This window comes from Lutjanus erythropterus, chromosome 19 (assembly GCF_056507025.1).
Source record: "Lutjanus erythropterus isolate fLutEry1 chromosome 19, fLutEry1.hap2, whole genome shotgun sequence".
NCBI classification, from domain to species: domain Eukaryota; kingdom Metazoa; phylum Chordata; class Actinopteri; order Lutjaniformes; family Lutjanidae; genus Lutjanus; species Lutjanus erythropterus.
The window spans coordinates 7,188,937-7,208,839 of NC_139335.1; the positions used below are offsets into that span (position 1 = coordinate 7,188,937).

Below are 19,903 nucleotides of genomic sequence, written 5' to 3' on the forward strand. Positions count from 1 at the left end.
AGCTTGTCATCTGTAAAAATAAACAAAAAGAGTCATTCTTCTGTCCATGTTGAGTTATTTAATTTAAAGCGTCATGTAGAGGTTTTATATTTCTTGGTTGAATTTGTCTGAAAGAAGCAACATTTTTGTTCAAGAGACAAATTATTGCTTTGAAGATCAGGAACAGGATTTGAATATCAGGCGAAACCATCCTCTGGATCATAACGCTCATGATGATAGTCTGATGCTACATTATCGCAGTATTATCTACGTGTTCAGGCTGCATGCTTCGTTGTGTCATTTTGCTGGTATGACTGTTTCTCAGGCCCAAAACATGGTTCCATTAGCTGTTGTTATTTTTTGGAAATGTTTTTCCTGTAATCGATTTATTAAAATGAGTTACAGATTCCTCCTTCAGTCTGATCTCTTTTCTCTGGATGTTCATCATCTCCAGTGGTGGAGGAAGTATTCACATCCTCTGCTGTAAAAATACTCCATTATTGTAAAATCCCTGCACTGAAAATGTAACTTAAATAAAAACATCAGGGAAATAAAAGTACTCACTGCAGAAAAATTGCCCCTGTAACTCTATTATATCTGTAGATTATTATTCCTCATGCATTAATGTAAGAGCAAGATTTTACTGTTTTGTTATTTTGTATAGGACCACCACCGCAGATTATTCTGCTGATTATTTTCTCCATTAACTGACTGATCGTTTTGTTTGTTAAAAAAAAATGTTTAAAATAGTTTCAGTGTCACAGTTTGTTTTGTCCAACCAACAGTCAACACCTCAAAATTATTACAAATAAATTAAAAATTACTGAGCTGGAACCATGATGAAATGTTCTTACATGAAAAATTACTTAAATGAGTGTCAAAATAGTTAATTAATTTTATGTGTAATCATTTCAATAAGACATTTCCATATGTTTTTTGAGCAAAAATCATGTTTTGTAAAGTAACAAGTAACTAAAGCTGTCAAAAAATGTAGTGGAGTAAAAAGTCCATTATTTCCCTCTGAAATGTTGTATGTATAACCTAAAGTAGCCTTAAAGAAATATACTGAGCCGATATACAAGTACCTCCAGTGTATACTTAAGTACAGTATTTGAGTAAATGTACTTAGTTACATGCTGCCACTGATCAACACTGTCTAGCTGCAAAGAACAACCAGCAAGTACATATAAATGTGTAAATGAATCTTTATCAGTAACAAACACAACAAGACTGCAGGCGCCCAGGAATGACAAATATAACTTAACTGAAGAAACTGGTGGGTGAGAAACAACTGAAAATGGATCTGAGTTTTGAAGAAGAGGACTCTGCCATACTTTATTTAAGATACTGTATGTCTGCTTAAAACTGTTAAACATCAGTTTGAAACCTGAACCCACCAACATAATATGTGGACTGAGACAAGGTGTGGGAAGTTTACCAGATGGAACAAATAATGTACTCCTTCAGACTCCAAAAATATATGTTTATTAACAAGTGGAGCCCTGCCATCACTATGCAGTGAAGTGATCTGAATCCTCCTACACATTCTGAATCATACATTCAAATCAACTTACCTCTGTGCATTTACATAAATTCCCCTTTTCTTTTACTTTCGTATTTTTGTAATCATCTTTTTATAACGTGTACCTTTGTTCGAAATACTGCTGTAGTTTCACAGGAACACAGTTTTGCAGAATTTCCCAACCAATGGAAGGGAATGGTGACCAGTTTTCAAATGTAAAAAAACAACAGAGTTAAGATATAAAATGCCTCCATACTGCTCGTCAGGTGTAACCCAAGTCTCCTAAAGCCCCAATATGCCATGTCGACTTAAAAAAAAATGTACACCATTTTTTCAGCCTGAATCTTCACTGTAGATCCTTAGCTTGGAGCCACGTTCACTTGTACAGTACATGCACACTGAACTGGGGGTGCATGGTGTGACAGTGTACAAACGGCATGTCGGGACTTTAGGAGATTCAGATTATGACAGACAAGCAGTATGGAGGCAGAGATTCTGCAACACTGTTTTTTTTGAGGGCGTGAACTATCCCTTTAAAGACATAAGTAAAAATGTAATCAAGTATTTCATGAAACTAAAATGTAATTACATTTTTCTCAAATATAATTATATAAAGGCTGTTGCCAATTTTTGTAATCTGATTACTTAATCTCGATTACATGGATTACATGTAATTCATTACTACTCAATTCTGTCTATAAACAATATAGATGCAGCTGTAAAAATAAAAATACAGCAGGAAAATTGTAAGTATGAATGTATAAGTTGTTCAAACAGAAATAAAATCTAAGTTTAAAAAGTGTTCAGAAGTTTTTTTTTATGTGTTATGCATATTTTATTTTTAATTTTAGATCAGTGGGTATATTTAAATTAAGCCTGTGGTCCTGCACACCTCCTCTGTTCTGCAGACAGTGGTTTCTTCTTGTGCAGCCGGCTGCTGTCATTGGTCAGTCAGCCTCTGACAAAAAGTGGGACGTTCCCGGAAAAATTGCTAACCGGAAGGGAAGGCCAGAGCCCAAGAAGAAGAAGAAGAAGAAGAAGAAGAAGAAGAAGAAGAAGAAGGAGAAGAAGAAGAAGACAGCCGCCGCCGCCGCTGCTGCCGATGAGACCAGCGAAAGAAGAAAAAGTATTGTAAGTCAAACAACTTGACATTATAGAAGATGGTGGGGAACAGGAATGCTGAACGCATGCTGGTCCGGTGTCGGCCAGCTAATAACCGTATTTGGATACCCTCTGTCAAATTTTGTCAACCGATCAGACAAGTCTGAGTTCAGTCGAAATGTCCATCAGACTGGCTCGAGACAGGCTACGAGCTTCTAGCCCCGTGAGACTACATAAAATGTCCCAAATGCCCTGGCACGAACATTGCTGAGAGGCATATGACATTGTGTTTTTGTCCGCAGCAGACACAATAACAAGTCCGAGTCGGCGAGTTTGTCAAATGTCAAACAGCTGACGACGTGGGGCCGAGGAAAAGGAAAGTTCTCTATTGACGTTTTCGACACTTGGCTGTGGTTGCTAACCTTGCTAACGCTATCAGAATTCAAGTTTCCCTTTCATGGACTTAGGTTACCAGTAACTGTAGTTTTTGTCGACGATTCACGCTAGCAAGCTAGTGCTAATGCTAGCTAGGTAAATGATAATGTCAATAGCTGACGTTAGCTAAGTTAGCAAGTTGGCAAACTGCTCGCCTCAACTAGCCTGAACGTTTCTGGTCAGTGTTGTGTTATCTGAGTTATTGATGGCGGTCGCCCTTTTTTAAACTGACGTTCAAGGCCTGGGCGATATATCTGAAAAACCTATCACCCTAGTGAAGTCTTATATTGGTCTATATCGATAATTATTGATCATGTAGGTTGTGACAGACGACATGTTGGGCACTTCAAGGGGTGGACGCAGCTAAGGTGATAAAATGAGCAGGGGTGGAAGAAACTAATTACAAATACTCAAATGACAGTCATTAGGTAGTTTATTGGGTCCTTGTTCTTATATGAATCGATTTTCAAGTCAGTACTTTCACTCATACTTAAGTATGCACTGCAAAATGTAATCTACTTAGTCTGCTTTTAAAATTATTGTAGAGTGCTAAGTACAGTGTGAATTAAAATCTAAAGCTTTCATCTGCATTTTAAAAAGCCAATAAGGTTATCTGATCACATACTGACCAATGAAAACAATGACATACAACCAAAAAGCAAAATAAAATGCTGCAGCTGCACACATTTGGAGTAAGGATGTGAAGTTAGTTAGTTAGTCCAGAAAATATCAGAAAATGTTGATTGGTGTATTCTAAAGTCCAAGATCACGTCCGCTAATGTCTTGTTTTGCCCAAAACCCAAAGGTACTCAGTGTACTGTCAGACAGGAGTAAAGAAAGTAGAAAATATTCATATTTAAGCTGTTCTTTATTTAAAAAAAAAAAAAAAAAAAAAATTAATAATGAGTAGTTGATTAATCATTGTTGATATTGTGATATTATTGTAGGCATGACTGTTGGAGCTTTTATAAAATATTAACCCAATATTTGGATAAATAATAATGAGTAATGTTGATATAGTGACTAAGTAGGTAAAGACAAATAATAGAACAGCTTCAGCATCTGTTAAGTTCAGAAAAAGACATTGCTTTACTGTAATGGAACGTTTAAAACCAGGAGAAGACAACATTGGGTATTCTAGATATTGGGTTCTCACGGTACAGTGATGGTACAAACTAATGTGTTGCTGTAGATTAAACTGCCCAACACTATATATAAAACACTGATTGGGGTCAGTATTTTCATCGTGTGGTATTAGTACTTCACTAAAGTAAAGGGTCCGAATACTTCTTCTACCACCGTTGATGACACTGGTAGCATGTATTTGTTGGGTAGAACATTGCTATCTTTCCTGGACTTGTGCCAGCTAGAAGCCAATAAATGTTTAACTGTTAAGCCACCTCTTTTCATCAAGTGTAAAGTGTAAATGGTCATTTGCGTTTTTTTAATCTCTCTAATGTATTGTTCTTGTGGTTGCAATGTGAAATTCATACTTCAGTTCACAAGTTTGCCTTGAAGCTTTAATTTAGGAACTCATCTCAGATAGTAAGTAGGGTTTTTCACTCCCTGGCCAGGAACTATCAGCTAACATTAAGTGTCATAAACCTGTCATTTCTGCTGACAGCGTTTGTGTTGTAATTCAGACAGTTTACATTGTTGAGATGATTTGTAACAGACTCTTGAGTTTGTCCTACACATCTTATTCTCCAGATGTAAGAAAACATGTTTGTTTGCTGCAGACTCCAACAAATGTCACATCAGTTAGATTTTAACATTCTCCTTTTCCACTGAAAATGAAGATTGTGATGCAAAAATTAGTAATCATTAATCTTATCACACATACAATATCTGTCAAAATAATCGCAGTATGATTTTTTTTTCCCCCTTTCACACAGTGGTAATTTTTAGTGTTTGCTTCAAACTTTACATTGTTTACGTTATTATGTGTATGCATGTGACATGCGTCTCCTGAAGTTGCATTTAAAAGAAAATATATTCACATGTGCATCTTTGTAGCTCATTTTTATGACTTAATAGGGGAAATGGAATTTGTACTGTTGGGACAGAGAAGGGACAATTACTTGCTCAGACTCTTGTTATGTTTATGGCGCATGGACCTTGTCCTTTGAAAGCGGTTATACATCTTTACCAACCAGCCCTGATAGAAGGACTGTTAGTTTGTCCTCTGTCAGTGTATGTAACACCTATGTTTGGGGTTTTTGAGCATAACCCTCACTTTTCTTGCTCAGGTTGTGTCTCAGCACTGTTTAAAGCTGCAGGTAGCTGAGGTGTATCATGAATTGAGTGCTCAACTTTCCAACACCTGTGCCCCAACTTAAATTATTTTATATCTGCAGAAAGGAGCAGATTGTGAAGCTTTTGTTTTGATCACTTACAGAAAACTTCTAGCAAAAGAGACAGAGTGTTTTATGTGGCTTGATGAGCTGAGAGGTGCAGAAAGGATTTTATTTTCATTGCAGCTAGTATGGAAACCGGTATTTGCTTTGAGATTTTCATGCATAAAGGAAGAATTCGCAAGAGAAAGTCTTCCTCTTGTCTTTTCACGTGCCATCTTTAGACAGGAAAAACTGCGCAAGACTCAGCCTATATTGTAGTAATCTCATCTGGTGACTGAGCAATTATGTAACTTGATAGTTAAAGAACTGCTGTTGTACATTTATATCTCAGTTGGTAACTGACTTTTTAGTTCTGAATTTTTGACTGTGATTTGACAGGGTGGTGCAGATTTTTTGTTGGACTTGTGGATAACTACATTATATTCCTCTTTTGGGGCACTGAGCTTTTCACACAGAAGTCACGAGAAAAGGAAGTGCGTGTGGTTTCCTATTGGCCACGCTGACTGCTGGTGATGAGTATCCTGTTTGCTTTTCCTGAGTTATGTCACCAGTTTCCCTGTCACTATTCCCAAAGCCATTCTTAATTAGAAACCTGAACTCTAGCAGGACATACCTTGGATCAAGAGCTTTTCCTGTTTCATTAGAAATCTCTAGGATTCTTCTGCTCTGGTGTCTTTGTTGTGTTGCATATGCCTTTTTTTCCAAATATATGTGTAGTTCTTGAACACGTGGTTTCACTCTTCATGGAAATTTGCCACTTCCAAGAAGAGACCTTTTGGCATTATAGACAAAAGGAGAATGATGATGCACCCCCCCATATCAGACACCACCTGTTCTTCCAGGACTCCACCCTTCAACACTTCAGCATCACAAGTCCCTGCTTGTTTTCCTGAAACTAGTATGGTGGCACCAACCACAGAGATCGTTGGACTATTACTTAAATGGAAAATGGAACTGACTCAAGATTTTTGCAGTCATTATATGTTGGCAGACTGTTAAGTGTACTGCTAACTACATGGTTTTCTGTAATCAGTAGCCAACTTCCTTGTGAAGAACTTATCCTGTAATAAAACTTAAATCGTGTGGACTGCAGTGGTGAAAATTACCGCTAGGGATGCATAATATCGGCACGCCATCGGTATTGGCTGACAAAGGCTTTAAAAAGAAAGATCATATCAGTCCCACATGAACGTTTCTGCTGATATGACAGGCCGACAAGATGATGCTTTAACTTTGCAAACACAGCTCAAGTATGTCTGCGGTGTGGAGGTTTTTTTGAAGAGCTTGAATTGGATGGGTTATTGCCCGGTTTTATTTTAATGTATTTGATGTCTGCATCATTCTTCCGTAATAAGAGTACAGCTGCAACAGTTAATTGATTATTTATATTAATTGCCAGCTATTTTCATAATCGATTAATTGGTTTGGTAATTTTGTATAAAAGAGTCACAATTCTCTGATTCTAGCTTCTCAAATATTTAATTAGTTTAATGATTAATCAGCAATTAAAATAAATAATCTTTCATAACAGGCGTAGATAAGAGTAGGCATAATGATATGTTAATTCCACTACAGGAGAAAGTTAATGTTCAATGAAAATAAGTGCATATATCGGTATCAACATCGGCCACAATATGTTAGAAAATATCTGCATATTAGATAGCAGCAAAAATCCCATATACTGATATCCATATTTATCATGCATCTTTTCTTTTTTATTTAATTATTTCCAAAATGAGTCTTCCATGTTTTGTTCATGCTGAGGATGAAGAGAAGAATCCAAACAATGTCAGACTGACACTGCACAAGGTATCATATAAAGCACTAACAAAATATAATATGATTTTTTTTTTCCTCTGAAACCTGAAGTCTTAAAAACATTCTTGAAAACTGTTCACAGGAGCTCAGATCTAATCATTTTGCTGAAGTTTGCAGCACAAGGAATGTTTGAACATGAATGTTAATGTTTCTGAGAAGCATTTTATGACTTTATTGCTGTCATTAATGAGCATTACCACAGCTCATATAAAATTGTATTTTGGCAGCTTACATGTGACAACACAACACAGAAAGAAGGGAATCATTTGACTGTTTCAGGGTGAGCAGCAATTATTTGTAGGAATGTTAACTAATTTTTTCAGGTTTTGAATTTGAAGAACGCTGCCTTAAATGAGTTCTTTGTATCAACACAGGTATTTAATTTTATTTAGGTGATCAGTGCACTGCAATCCCTGTTAAGTGCATGGATATCATGCTGGCAGCAGAGCATACAGGAGGCCACGATGAATATTTCACAGGCTCTCCCTCCGGTTTGCTCCCTCTTCCTGCCTTTTCTCCTCCCCCTTTCTCTGACCCATGTCCCACTGTCTCTCTCTCTGACCCACTTCCCTGTGGAGGTCTTCGGAGCCCATTAGGGATGCCATCAAAGCATTCGTCGCAGGCTGCTTGAGATGTGTGCAGGTCTGTCTCAGTGCAACAGAGAACCTCTGATTGCAACAGTCACTTCTACCTTTTACATGATAGTCTGTGCACTGGCATAGATGTTACTCTTTTGGCACTTAGCAGTTAAAACTACATCATCAATCAGTACAATTTAATACAATAACTGTTCCTATCAGTTGTTGTATTCTGCAGAACCTGTTGCTTTCAAAAAACTTCAACCCACAGCACTTAATCTGTGTTGCCTCCTGTGGGCTGCTCTGTATGTCTTTAAAACCTTCCTTCACTGTGAGTGGCTTAGTATTTTGCTGCTGGCCAAAATGGAGAAAAGTAGACACAATGAAAAGTAACTGTGCTTAACAAACCCCTTTCCTAAGGCCTGTTGTTGGTAGAGGAATGTTACCTAACTGTCCAAAACTTCCAAATCAGTAGCACCGAGCCAGCAAAATTTTGTCTTGTAAAATTGTCAATGTGTGATGAAAGCTTTGCAAAAGAAAACATACATGCGTGACTTTATAGGCCTGTATTTTGTCTAATTAAACTAAAGCTAATCATTCCTAGAATTGAATTCTATTGCACATCTTCTGTTCAAGAAAAGAAATTTTTGTTTTTGTGAGTCGAGGTGTTTTGTATGTCAGTTTCTACAAACCTGGTCCATCATCCCCGCCTTCTCTTTGCTCTTTCTAGCGACGAATATGAACAGGTGAGAGCTCAGCTCTGCTGCTTGCAATCAAATGAGCGCAGATCAACTTCAACCCAGTGAACAAACAGGGTGCCTTTATTCCTCGTCCAACTTCGCTCCCGCTGTGAAGGATTCCTTCTGCTCTTTCACGCCTTGTGATTATGTCTGTCCACAAGTCAAAGGATCCAATGAGACCTTTAGTGCACTGCTGCTGTTGGACGCAGGTGTGCTTCCATGCACCCCTCATAAAATTAGGGCTGTAGTACCTAATAGTTTGACTCTTCGTTCATGATGTTGACATTCAAATTTTAAATTAACATTTGAATGCGGTGCAGCTATTTTTTGCATGTCATTTCAGTCTGATTAAACGGTGGTATTTCTGCACAGTTATAGATAAAATTTAAGCTGCACAAATATAAGCATGTTATTATTATACTATTTGGATTCCAGTAGTGGCATAGGATTGTTTCTGATTTGTGTGATTCAAACATTTCCAGTAAGTCTAGGGTGTTGTGAAATCCAAAAGTCAAAATCTTTTGAATAAACATAGATGTAATCAATTCCAAAATTCTTAACATGTTTTTATTGGGGCCCAACAACACTTGATTTTTATAAATAATAAATGTAATATAATAAATATATAATAATTAGAAATTAGAAAAACATGAATAGAGCAAAATATATGTATATATTAAACCTGAATTTAAAAAAAAAGGGGGCAATTATACAGACGATGCTGCTTACAAAGATAACAAAAACCATCTGCTATATGTTCTGTAAAAAAAAAAAACAACAGCTTAGTTTAGGCGCATATGCTGTGAAATGTATTCTGATACCATTACAGACCAGTACAGCTGTGATAAGCCTATATTGGGCTGATAATATCAATCAACTGATACAATGGTCAGGCTTCAGTTTATATCTGACAAAATACTCTGTGCCAATCCATATTTGTTTGTATTTAGTTGTTCAAAACATTTCCTCTACACTCACACACAGGGGTGTTTTAATAGGACGGTCTAGCAGCAAGCTAACAGAACCACAAATTACATGATGTTGACACAACTGACGAGTTATATTCATTAAAAAAAAGTTGATTTAATAAAAAGAAAGACTAGGTGAAATGATGTCATGAAATAAGAAGACAGCCATTTGAAGCCCTACCTAAAATCTATAGGCCTGTCAAAAGTAAATAGATTTGGTAGCCTGCTGAAGTTAGACTATTTCTTAAATCATAGCACATGCAATAAAGTCACTGTTATGTAAGCCAACTTATTTTTACACTTGAGAAAACAGTAAAGGTACTGGTATGTTTTTATATGCAATGATGCTCTCTGATGTCTAAAATTAAACTAATGCTGCACAGCATAATGGCAGCCGAGACGTAGACCTGCACAGCAGAATTTAGTTCATATAACGAACATATGCAGGGTGGCTGGTGCACTGTCAAATGAAACATGCCAGTTCTGAATATTTTATGGACAGAGCCATGATCTCTTGTCACATGCTGAAGCTTAAGTCTGGCTCAGTAACGAGCAGAGAAAAAGGCAAGCACAGCCAAACTCTGCAGACCATCAGCAGTGACGCCTTCACTTCAGTTTTCCTCATTCTTGACATTTCTCCTCTCGCCCAGGAACAGTCAAACCTCCTGCTTTTCTTCAGTGGTACATTGTATTTCTGCACGAAGTGGCGACACAGCTGAGGCTATCCCAAGTTTTAATGTGCTCAGCAGTAAACCGTGTTCTGCAATCTTCACTTCCTGCTTTGAGCTGAGTTGTGTTTCCTGTCCTTTGACCAAGCAGAAGCTGGCTGACCTCACATGTATCAGCCAACTGAAAAAAGATTAGGCAAGGTTTCAGATACGCAAAGCAGGCTAGAGGAAAGACAGTAAATCATTGGCTTATTTTGACGTCTTGTTACGCTGTTGTTAAGCTTATTTGAGCCAAATAAGGCTGAATGAAATTTTTAATTTTCTAAGTCAATCTGTTGATTGTCTGAATTGTTGATTAATACTATTTTAACATATTGAGTTTATTATCTGGTTTTGGTGTCACCACAAAGATCTTAACTCTGTTTAGTAATTGCTTGAAATTGTAGCTTGACAACGGTTTAGAGATGACTCAGAACGTGTTGAACTTCCTTGGGGAGGGTGTTAGGGCAAAGCTTTATGCTAATTTCTGTGGTTTACATATGTTTTCATTTCTGCATTGTTGGTTTTATATTTGTTTAACCTGCCTCTGTGCCACTTCTGCAAAAATTTCCAATAATTAATTATTTGTAAGCTGTCAAATTAATCATGAACTATTTTGATAATACGTTAATTCTTTTGAGTCCTTTTTTAAAGAAAAAATTATGCAAATTCTCTGATTTTAAGCATCTCAAATGTACAGTATGTAATAATAATGTAAATAATATCTGGTTTCTGAAGATTATCTTTGGGTTGTGGACAAAACAGGACATTTGAGGACATCACCTTAGGCTTTGCGAAACACTGATCAACATTTTTCACCATGTTTGGACATTTTATGGACCAGCTAGTCAATTATTTGAGAAAATAATTAATACATTAATTGACAGTGGAGGTAAAAATGTTAGTTGCACCGCTGCTCTGTACACTCGCATCATCGATTCTCCTGATCCATATCATTTTATTTGTATAGCTATGTATTTTTATACCATGTTTATTTTGATATATATTTATTTATTCTGTACGTTCCTTTAAGCAATTATGCTGAGGTAAAGCAAAAGTAAGAGTTTCATTCTGCGGTGTATAGTGATGTCAAAAAACGCACTGTGGGGACAACCTGTGGGAGCGTGACAGAGGACATAGTTTCAAATAAGACGGAGTTTGTTTATACTAAACATGGTTAAATAATATACTCTCTATCTGAAGGCCCAGCGCCAGTGTGATGCAGGTTTATGTGTCAACAATGTAAAAACAAAAGCTTTAGTGCTTATATATTTTACAGTTAAACTATATTTTACTTGATTCATAAACAGTTCGTCAGGTTTTCACTGACTGTGACATTAAGTAGGTAACGTGGTTGTTTTAAAATAAACCCTGTAGTAAAGCTTAACACGCTGAATGTGTTTTGTTCTCCAGCTCCCACTGGTGAGGTCTCCTCTTCCTCTGGCTCATCTGCCTGCCTGAACTGAACGTGCCCCCCCGTCTAGCTCAGCCTCACCCAGCCCTCACCGGCCCCTGCACCGAGCCCAGGCCCGGAGTCGACCAGACGTCCTCCCTCTTCTTCCACCCTTCAGCCTTCTTTCTCCCGATCTTCAACACTGCGCCATGGCAGGGCGAGGCGGACCAGCGCGGACCAACGGCACAGCGGCGAGCAACAAGATCTGCCAGTTTAAGCTGGTGCTGCTGGGGGAGTCGGCGGTGGGAAAGTCCAGCTTGGTGCTGCGCTTTGTCAAAGGCCAGTTTCACGAGTACCAGGAGAGCACCATCGGAGGTGAGGAGTTTGTGTTTGATTCCCGGAGTCATTTCTGCTCATGCATGATATTTAAAAGGATATGATCAATGAAATTATTCAAAACTTCTTTTATAGAGTAATAACTGAATTATTACACAACTGCTACAGTTTTCATCCCATGCATCATGTCTAGAATCTATATTTTCCTCATGTGCTCTCACTCAAAATTTTTTAAACATGTTAGTGGATATACCATGAATGCTGGAGCAGAAGAAAACAAGTCCTTGCCAGTACAGAGGAGCTGCTTGCTCGTCTGTCTTAATCTTTTCTGTTGTCAGAGCCTGTGCAGAAGGAGTGGCAGAACCAGTTCTTTGCAGCCGATCACCTGACTCTCCCATGAGCCACTAGTCTCCTCACACATGGTGGGCAGAGTGTATTGATTTTGCAGAAACAAATTACATTTCTTAATACTTTTGGAGGTGAAAACGGACAGAAAATGATTTTAGATAGTCCTGTGTAAATGCCAGCTCTTCAGCAGCAGAGGAGCGAGGTTACTGGAAACGGGAAGGAATTGAGACAACAATGCAGGTTTCCTGGACCTCCTGTAGATCAGTGAAGCTGATCAAAGAGTATTGTTACACTTCATAGCAAGAATATGATCATGTGTCTGTGACTTTGACATTTTGCAAAGTGGGAAGCTTAAACGTGTTGTTTTTCCTACATGGTGGCCACTACAGCCTGAGGGCTGCACGAGTAAACTTTTAACTGGGATGTGAAATGCAAATCCTCCCTCAATCCAGCTGGAAAAACAACAGTGACAGGTTTCCACTGGAGCTGCTGATGTCTGAGAGTCCGCTTGTTGCTCATTATTTCATTAACTTCACTCGCATATTTCCCACAGGCCTCCCACAGCCTCTGCACTCAGTGTCAATCTGTGGGTTTGTAGGTAAATTTAAAAAGTAATGCTGAATAACTAATGAGGACATTAATGCAGGCCTCGGCTATAAGTATTCCCTGCTTGATCGGGGGAAAGTTAAACACCATGCTGGGCTAGTACATCTAGCAACTCACTTGCCAAGAGGGAAAAAAATTTATTAATCCATGAAACTATTTTGAAAAAAAAAAATGCTGAAAATGCTGTTTCATTTAGATATGGAAATTCCCTACTTTTCTCTCTTTGTTTTTTTGTCATATTTATCTGAATATCTTTGAGTTTCAGTCTGACAAAACAAGACATTTAAGGACATCACCTTAAACTTTGAGAAAGTTTTTTAAATATTTTTTCTGACATTTTATAGACATTGCAGCCCCAGATTAAACACCACCTAAACTACTAATAAATAAAATAATTTGGAAGTAAAATTTCATCACATTATGGTCTTAGATTTTTTTAAAAAAAGAGATCTATTCAAGATGTAAATCCACTGATAAAATGTTTACTCAGATTCAAAGAGGCTTTATTGGTGTGACCATAACAAAATAAAGTATTGCCACGGCACAATCAAGATGCAAAATACTTAAACAGAGATAAAACAAAATGTTACAGCAACATTAACGTGCGAGCAGGAACAGGAAACTGAACATAACTGATGGATATCAGCAGTAATAAAATAATAACAATCATGCGTATTTGTGTGTGTGTGTGTGGGAACATTTTCAAAAATTTACATGAAACAACTAACTCAAAACTATCGGAAAGAATATTTATGGAGGTTTTAATAACGCCACAAATCCAAAGGAAATATAAAGAAATTTCAACTCTGAGATGTTGGAGAGAGCGTGGCGAGCAGACAGCAAACCACAGTCACATATTTTGGTTATGTAAAGTGATAAATTCAATTTTAAACTTCAGTGCAATACCAGTATAAAATATGATACTCAACACTTCTTATGATGCAGTGGGGAAAAGGGAAGAAAAAGGCCTGCAAAAACTAATAAAATAGAATACTTACTTTTTTTTTTTTGTAAATTAATAACCTGCATACTGGTTTTGCTATACTGTGAGCCAATTTTCAGAACAATAATGTCTGACCTGAAGTTTTTTAATAGCTTTGGTACTTTTGATGCTGTGAAATGTTTGTTGAAATGTTTCTAAACACGTGGTATTGAAAAGGTTTGATGCTTTTGAGAGCCTTACATTGATGTAAAACAGAAAAAACAGCAAATAATCACAGGGGAGGGGAGCATGAACTAGTGAATGTGTGGCAGGTTAACTACCTGATTAAATGCCATGAAGACAATAACTAGTGACAGTTTCCTTTTGTGTCATTTCTTTTTTGTTTTAACGTTTCCATTTCCACATTTCCTAATACCTCATGAGTAATACGACTTTAGGATGAACAGACAGGATGCTCGGTGCTTACACCCAGCAAAGACTCAAAACGAGTCAGCATGTTTTTTTATTCTACTGAACTTGTGGTCAGCTGGACGCCTGGTCAAAGATTACAGGGCTTTAAAGTGTTCAGTGTTCAGTTTCCTCTGTCATGTGACAGTCGGCTGAGTAAGCGGGTTGTATGCACTTGTACCTGCTCTTTGTGTGCTGCAGTATGTTCTTACTGTAAACCTGATCATTTTTCTCCTTTGTGTATTTTCAGCTGCACTAATGCTGGATAATGTTGCAGTCTGGTCGGTGTAGCACCGCACCCTCCCAAATTCAATGTTTAAATCTTCCGTTTTGTCTTTTTATAGTATTAATACCTACATTTGAAGATTAAATACTCAGCTCCAGCCCTGCTGATAACAAGTCTGTGATTTTCTTTCAGTTTCAGTCTAACATGTATTCATATCTTTCCAGCTGCCTTCCTCACACAGACAGTATGTTTGGATGATACAACAGTCAAGTTTGAGATCTGGGACACTGCAGGACAGGAACGGTATCACAGCTTGGCGCCCATGTACTACAGGGGAGCCCAGGCCGCCATCGTGGTCTACGACATCACCAACACAGTAAGTTCGATGGACTGTGACAAGACGCTGGCCGAGACAGTCTTGTGTCATTTGTTTGATGACTCAAGACTTGGGTTGATGATTTCTCACTTTAAGAGACCTTTGCTCTTTTAACATGCAACACCTGTATCAGGGATTTAAACTTTAAAACTCCTGCGTCTTATGATTCTGCTTTTTTTTTTTTCTTTTAAGGATACATTCACACGTGCAAAGAACTGGGTGAAGGAGCTGCAGCGACAAGCCAGCCCCAATATTGTCATTGCACTGGCAGGAAACAAAGCAGATCTGGCCAACAAGAGAGCTGTAGACTTCCAGGTAACGAGGAATTTTAACAGTCCGACGCTGAAGTTTACAGTAAAATTCTTCAGTGAATTCATACAAGCTGTTCCCGTGTTGTTTCCTTCTTCAGGAAGCACAAGCATATGCAGATGACAACAGTTTGCTCTTCATGGAGACTTCAGCTAAGACTGCTATGAATGTCAATGAGATTTTTATGGCTATAGGTAAGTTCTCCTCACAGCTACAACATTTAGTCTGTTAATCGATTAGTCGATTACCAGAAAATACATCTACATTTTTACTGATAATCGGTTCATTTAACTCTCGCAACTAACCATTAAGCTGCACATCATTGATTATTCAGTTAATAATTTTCTCTATAAATGTTGAGAAATAATTAAAAATATAATTTTATAAAATAGTATCATTTCCCAGAACTCAAGGTGGCATCTTCAGATTCTTAACAAAATAAAATATTTAACCCAAAGAAATTCACTTTAACAACAGCAAACCCTCACATTTTATAAGCACAAACCAGAGAATGTTTTTTATTTAAAAGTTACAAAATTAAAGGGACAGTTCACCTCAAAATCAAAAATACATATGAACTATTTATCCATCTGGATTGTTTTGGTCTGAGTTGCCGAGTTTTGGAGATATCGAGAGACATCTGCCTTCTGTCGAATGTAATGGGACCAGATGGCACTCGGCTTGTGGTGCTCAAATCACCAAAAAATACATTTGAAATCTTGAATCTTTCCTGAAATCATGACCTGGTTACTCAAGATAATCCACAGAACTTTTTGAGAGCAGTTTCATGTAGGAACTGTTTTCTTTCTATGGTAGAACTACCTGGGAACTACTTCCTTTCTCCAATAGAATCAACCAGTACTACTTTCTTTCTACTAGAAAGAAAGCTGCAGTAGGCGGTTTGAACGTGCACAAGGCAAAACCTTCAGCCTCTCTCTCTGCTGCCTCGTATCACTCCACTAAGCCTCTCTCACCAAACTCAAAATTTCAAACAGCAGCTGGAGTTTGTTGCCCACTCTCCACGGTGTGAGCGTCACCAAGACCCCGGTCCCACTTGATATGACTCGTCTTCTCAAAGACGACCCTCGAGCATTTCGTGGCCCCAGGGCAAATTGCTGCAGACTTCAGAGGCAGCTTCAAGGCTGTCAGACATCAGTTCGACTGCTTCAGCAACTCAATGACGGACAAGAAACAGCAGAGACTCTGATTTCTCCTGGAGCCCAGCGCTATACTATTGAACTGTCACACTGTCCTCTAATGACATGGAAAATGCAATTGGACAAGCTCAGTCTACACTCAGGGGAACGAAGGCCTTAGATACCCAGGGCTGTGAGTTGTGTTCAATGATCAATGTGTAATGCAGTTCACATTAATTCTGTCTCTGCCGTTCATTAATACAAGTGCCACAGCATCGAACATTCAGAACCCAAAACTCCATGTGGGGTCAGGACGTGTTCACACGTGTTTTGTACTAAACACTTTTGTAGGCAAAGGAGATTTTGGAAATGTATGAGAAGTTGCAGGATTTTATGCCACTGAATCAGGCTTTTACCATCTGAAGGGACATGCTTGTGTATAACTGCCAGTAGGAACGCCCTCGCTCCGAAATGACCTGTGACAGGACAGAACGTCTCGACTGGACAAAGATTTTTTAAAGCCTGAAAGCAGAGCCAAGAGGAGGTGCAGAAATCTAGTTTCCTCTCGCACTATTTGAATTACAATATGCAGAAAGATTATTATTGTAGTTTTGCCCAGTAAGCACAAAAAAAGCCTCCACCTGAGCTTTAAATGAAAATAGCTGCGGATTAATCTTGTGACAATTAACTATGCTGAAATCAATGAATTGATTAGTTAAAGTCAAAAATGGCAATCGTTTAATGGTTCTTGGTGGGAACTATTGGTAATAATATTTTAAAGAGTGTTCTAGACCTCTTCTGTATGAAAAGTGCCCTGAGATAACTCTTTTATGATTAAACTTGACTTGTATCACATTAAAATAAATAATTTGAGGTGTTGGAGAGTTGGTCAAATGAAACAAAACATTTAATGATGTCACCTTGAGCTTGAGAAAACGGTTTTCACTATTTTCTAATGTCCTACAGATAAAACAATTTAGAAAACTGTCAGAATAATCAGTAATTAAAAACGTCATTTCTTGCAGCCTTAATGTTGTGGTGCAGAAATTAATACATTGTCCTCCTGATTTAAAACAGCCAAGAAGCTTCCTAAGAACGAGCCTCAGGGTGGAGCGGGCGCCGGAGGACGAGCCAGAGGCGGCGTGGACCTGCAGGAAGCTGCGCCACAGGGCAGAAGCAGCCAGTGCTGTGGGGGCGGGAACTAAGTAACACAACAACGAGTCAGCTGATCCAACCAATCTACAGCTTCGATCAACCAGACCAGATATTAGCCAGCTGTCAAACAATGTCCCATTGGTCAAACCAAACCACGGTCGGACCAACCTACCCTCAGAGCAACACGGCACCAATAAACTGTTTGGCAAATGAGTCCACTGGCCAGTAAACTGCCAGACCAAGAGACCAAGAAATCAACCACAAGCTTATTTACAGAATCATGTTTTAACCCCAGGACTTTGCCAATCCATGACCTCTCTATTGATGATGGACACTTGACGTCACCTTAGGGGAAGAAAAAAAAAAAAAACGTCCCATTCATGGAAGAAGGAAAAAAAAAAAAGATCAGTCATTACCAATGGCGCTTAATAGGGCCATCTTGCTCACCTTTGTTTCTGTATTTGTGTAGAGGAAAAAAAAAATAATGCAGCAGGAACAGGCTCATCAGCCCTGTCCTTTCTCTTCTGCCCCCCCCTCCCCCCCGCTTTCCCATGCACCTTAAATTTCTAAAGCATTTCCACCGTGGTCTTCTGACACTGTCAAAACTCCAGCCCGGGTGCATGCAGCAGTCCTTCACTTTTCTGTCTTCTTCCTGGTCAGCCTCCTGGAAAAGATGAAGAGTGAAGGTTCGTAACAGGAGAACGGGAATGGACAGATATTTCCTTCTTGATAGAGCTGTGTAGATTGAATTATTACATTGGTATTGTTATCACTATTATTATTATTACTTCTTTTGACACAGGCTGTTCAGTATGATTTTAAAGCCTAAAACTTTGAGGTTTTACAATCATCCGTCTATGTTATCAAACCATATACAGTAAATAGTACTTTATTAACATTGTCACCCATGAGTAATTTTAGCATTAATGTAATGTTTTGAATCATCAGTGTACAATGACAAATACATAAAGCAAGATTTGTTTTGTTGACCAAAATCACAACTGTGTATTGACAACATTGCTGTATTTGTATCAGACTTTTCAAGTTTATAATCAATCAGTAGTTATTGTCAAAACAATATCTTCCCAATCTCTACATGATGTTTCGTTAACCTTAATTATTTTGTGATGGATTTTTTTTTTAATGTCTTAATTTTTTTTCTGAAGATCTATGGTATTAAATGCACTGGTTCTGTCTCATCATCTTTGTGAATTGAGATGTTATCGTCAGCTTCCTTTCTTTTTTTTGTTTTCCTTTCTCTTTGTTTTTACTCTTCATATCAGGGAGGGGTTGCTTTCAACAGCGGTGTCATCCTGTTTTGGCATCAACAACTTAGCACAACAGTACCTGCACAGCAGCCACTGCTGCTCAGTGGGGGATCATGGGGAGGGGTGGGGTCATGGGTAGAGAAACAAGAAGCAAAAAAAAGTGTAATTTTACCAATAAACAAGGGGAAGGTATCTTTTCCTGTATGACTGGTTAATCATTTCACCTTATCCAACTATTTTCAGTTCCTTTAAGAAAGGCTTTATTTGGATTGGAAACAGAAATCTACATTGCCAAAGCAAGTGTGAAAGTAACAATAACAGGAAAGTACTTTGCCAAACCAAATGTGAAATAAATACAACAAAAATGTACATAAACAGAAGAAATGTAGTTTTGTTCTTAGAAATATAATATCTGTTCATACAAATTTGTACAAAAAAGTGGCTTAAAGAAGGTGCTACTTAGTGCATTTAGCTGTCATAGATGTTTGGTGGGTCACAAATATTTTAATTCCAATATTAACACCATTTTATCGCTAGTGACAGCTAAGGGTGGAACGTTTGCTTTTGATGATGGTTTATTTAAACCATCCTCGCTCAGAGTTCAGAAAATATAAAATCTAAATATTAAAATTTAAAAAATAATTTTTAATTATACTTAGGCTTCACCAGAGTGAAAACAGTCATCAGTGAATATGTTTTTAATACTACAAACTACATTACCCATAATCGTCACTACAGACGAGACGTGTTGCGTTCAGGTGCACTTGCTATGCTGGTTCCCATGGAGATCATATGAAAACGTAGAGACAGCAAGTGGTTACAATATTCTGTCTACTGGTAAGTAAGGTGATGTTCATTGCAAGGTTTTTTATTGGAATCCATTACACGGTTTGGGACTTCATATTGTTTGACAACAAAATGAACATTATTAATGCATTCATTGTGTAAAACGTCTAAAAAATATTAATAATCAAAAGGAACATTTTATTCCTCTTTTAGAACGTAGAGCTGGAGTTGGAGTCTAACGGCAACCACTAAAAATTAATAAGCACGGTAATTTTATGATATTTGATAGTTTTCAGGGTGCGTCAAAGTATCGCATTATTTTGAAAAAATCACAACCGGAAGTGAGTTTGGTGTTACATATGCACTAAC

General features: G+C 37.9%; 1 protein-coding gene across 1 annotated transcript; it reads left to right on the forward strand.

The window, feature by feature from the left end:
* The first annotated feature begins 2,477 nt into the window (after positions 1–2,477).
* Positions 2,478–18,696, forward strand: rab5c (RAB5C, member RAS oncogene family). Its single transcript, XM_084744953.1, has 6 exons — positions 2,478–2,632; positions 11,619–11,973; positions 14,729–14,880; positions 15,073–15,195; positions 15,290–15,383; positions 17,403–18,696. Exons 2-6 carry the CDS (start codon positions 11,808–11,810, stop codon positions 17,528–17,530), a joined length of 663 nt encoding a protein of 220 aa, XP_084601079.1. The 5' UTR covers positions 2,478–2,632; positions 11,619–11,807; the 3' UTR covers positions 17,531–18,696.
* The last annotated feature ends 1,207 nt before the right edge of the window (positions 18,697–19,903 follow it).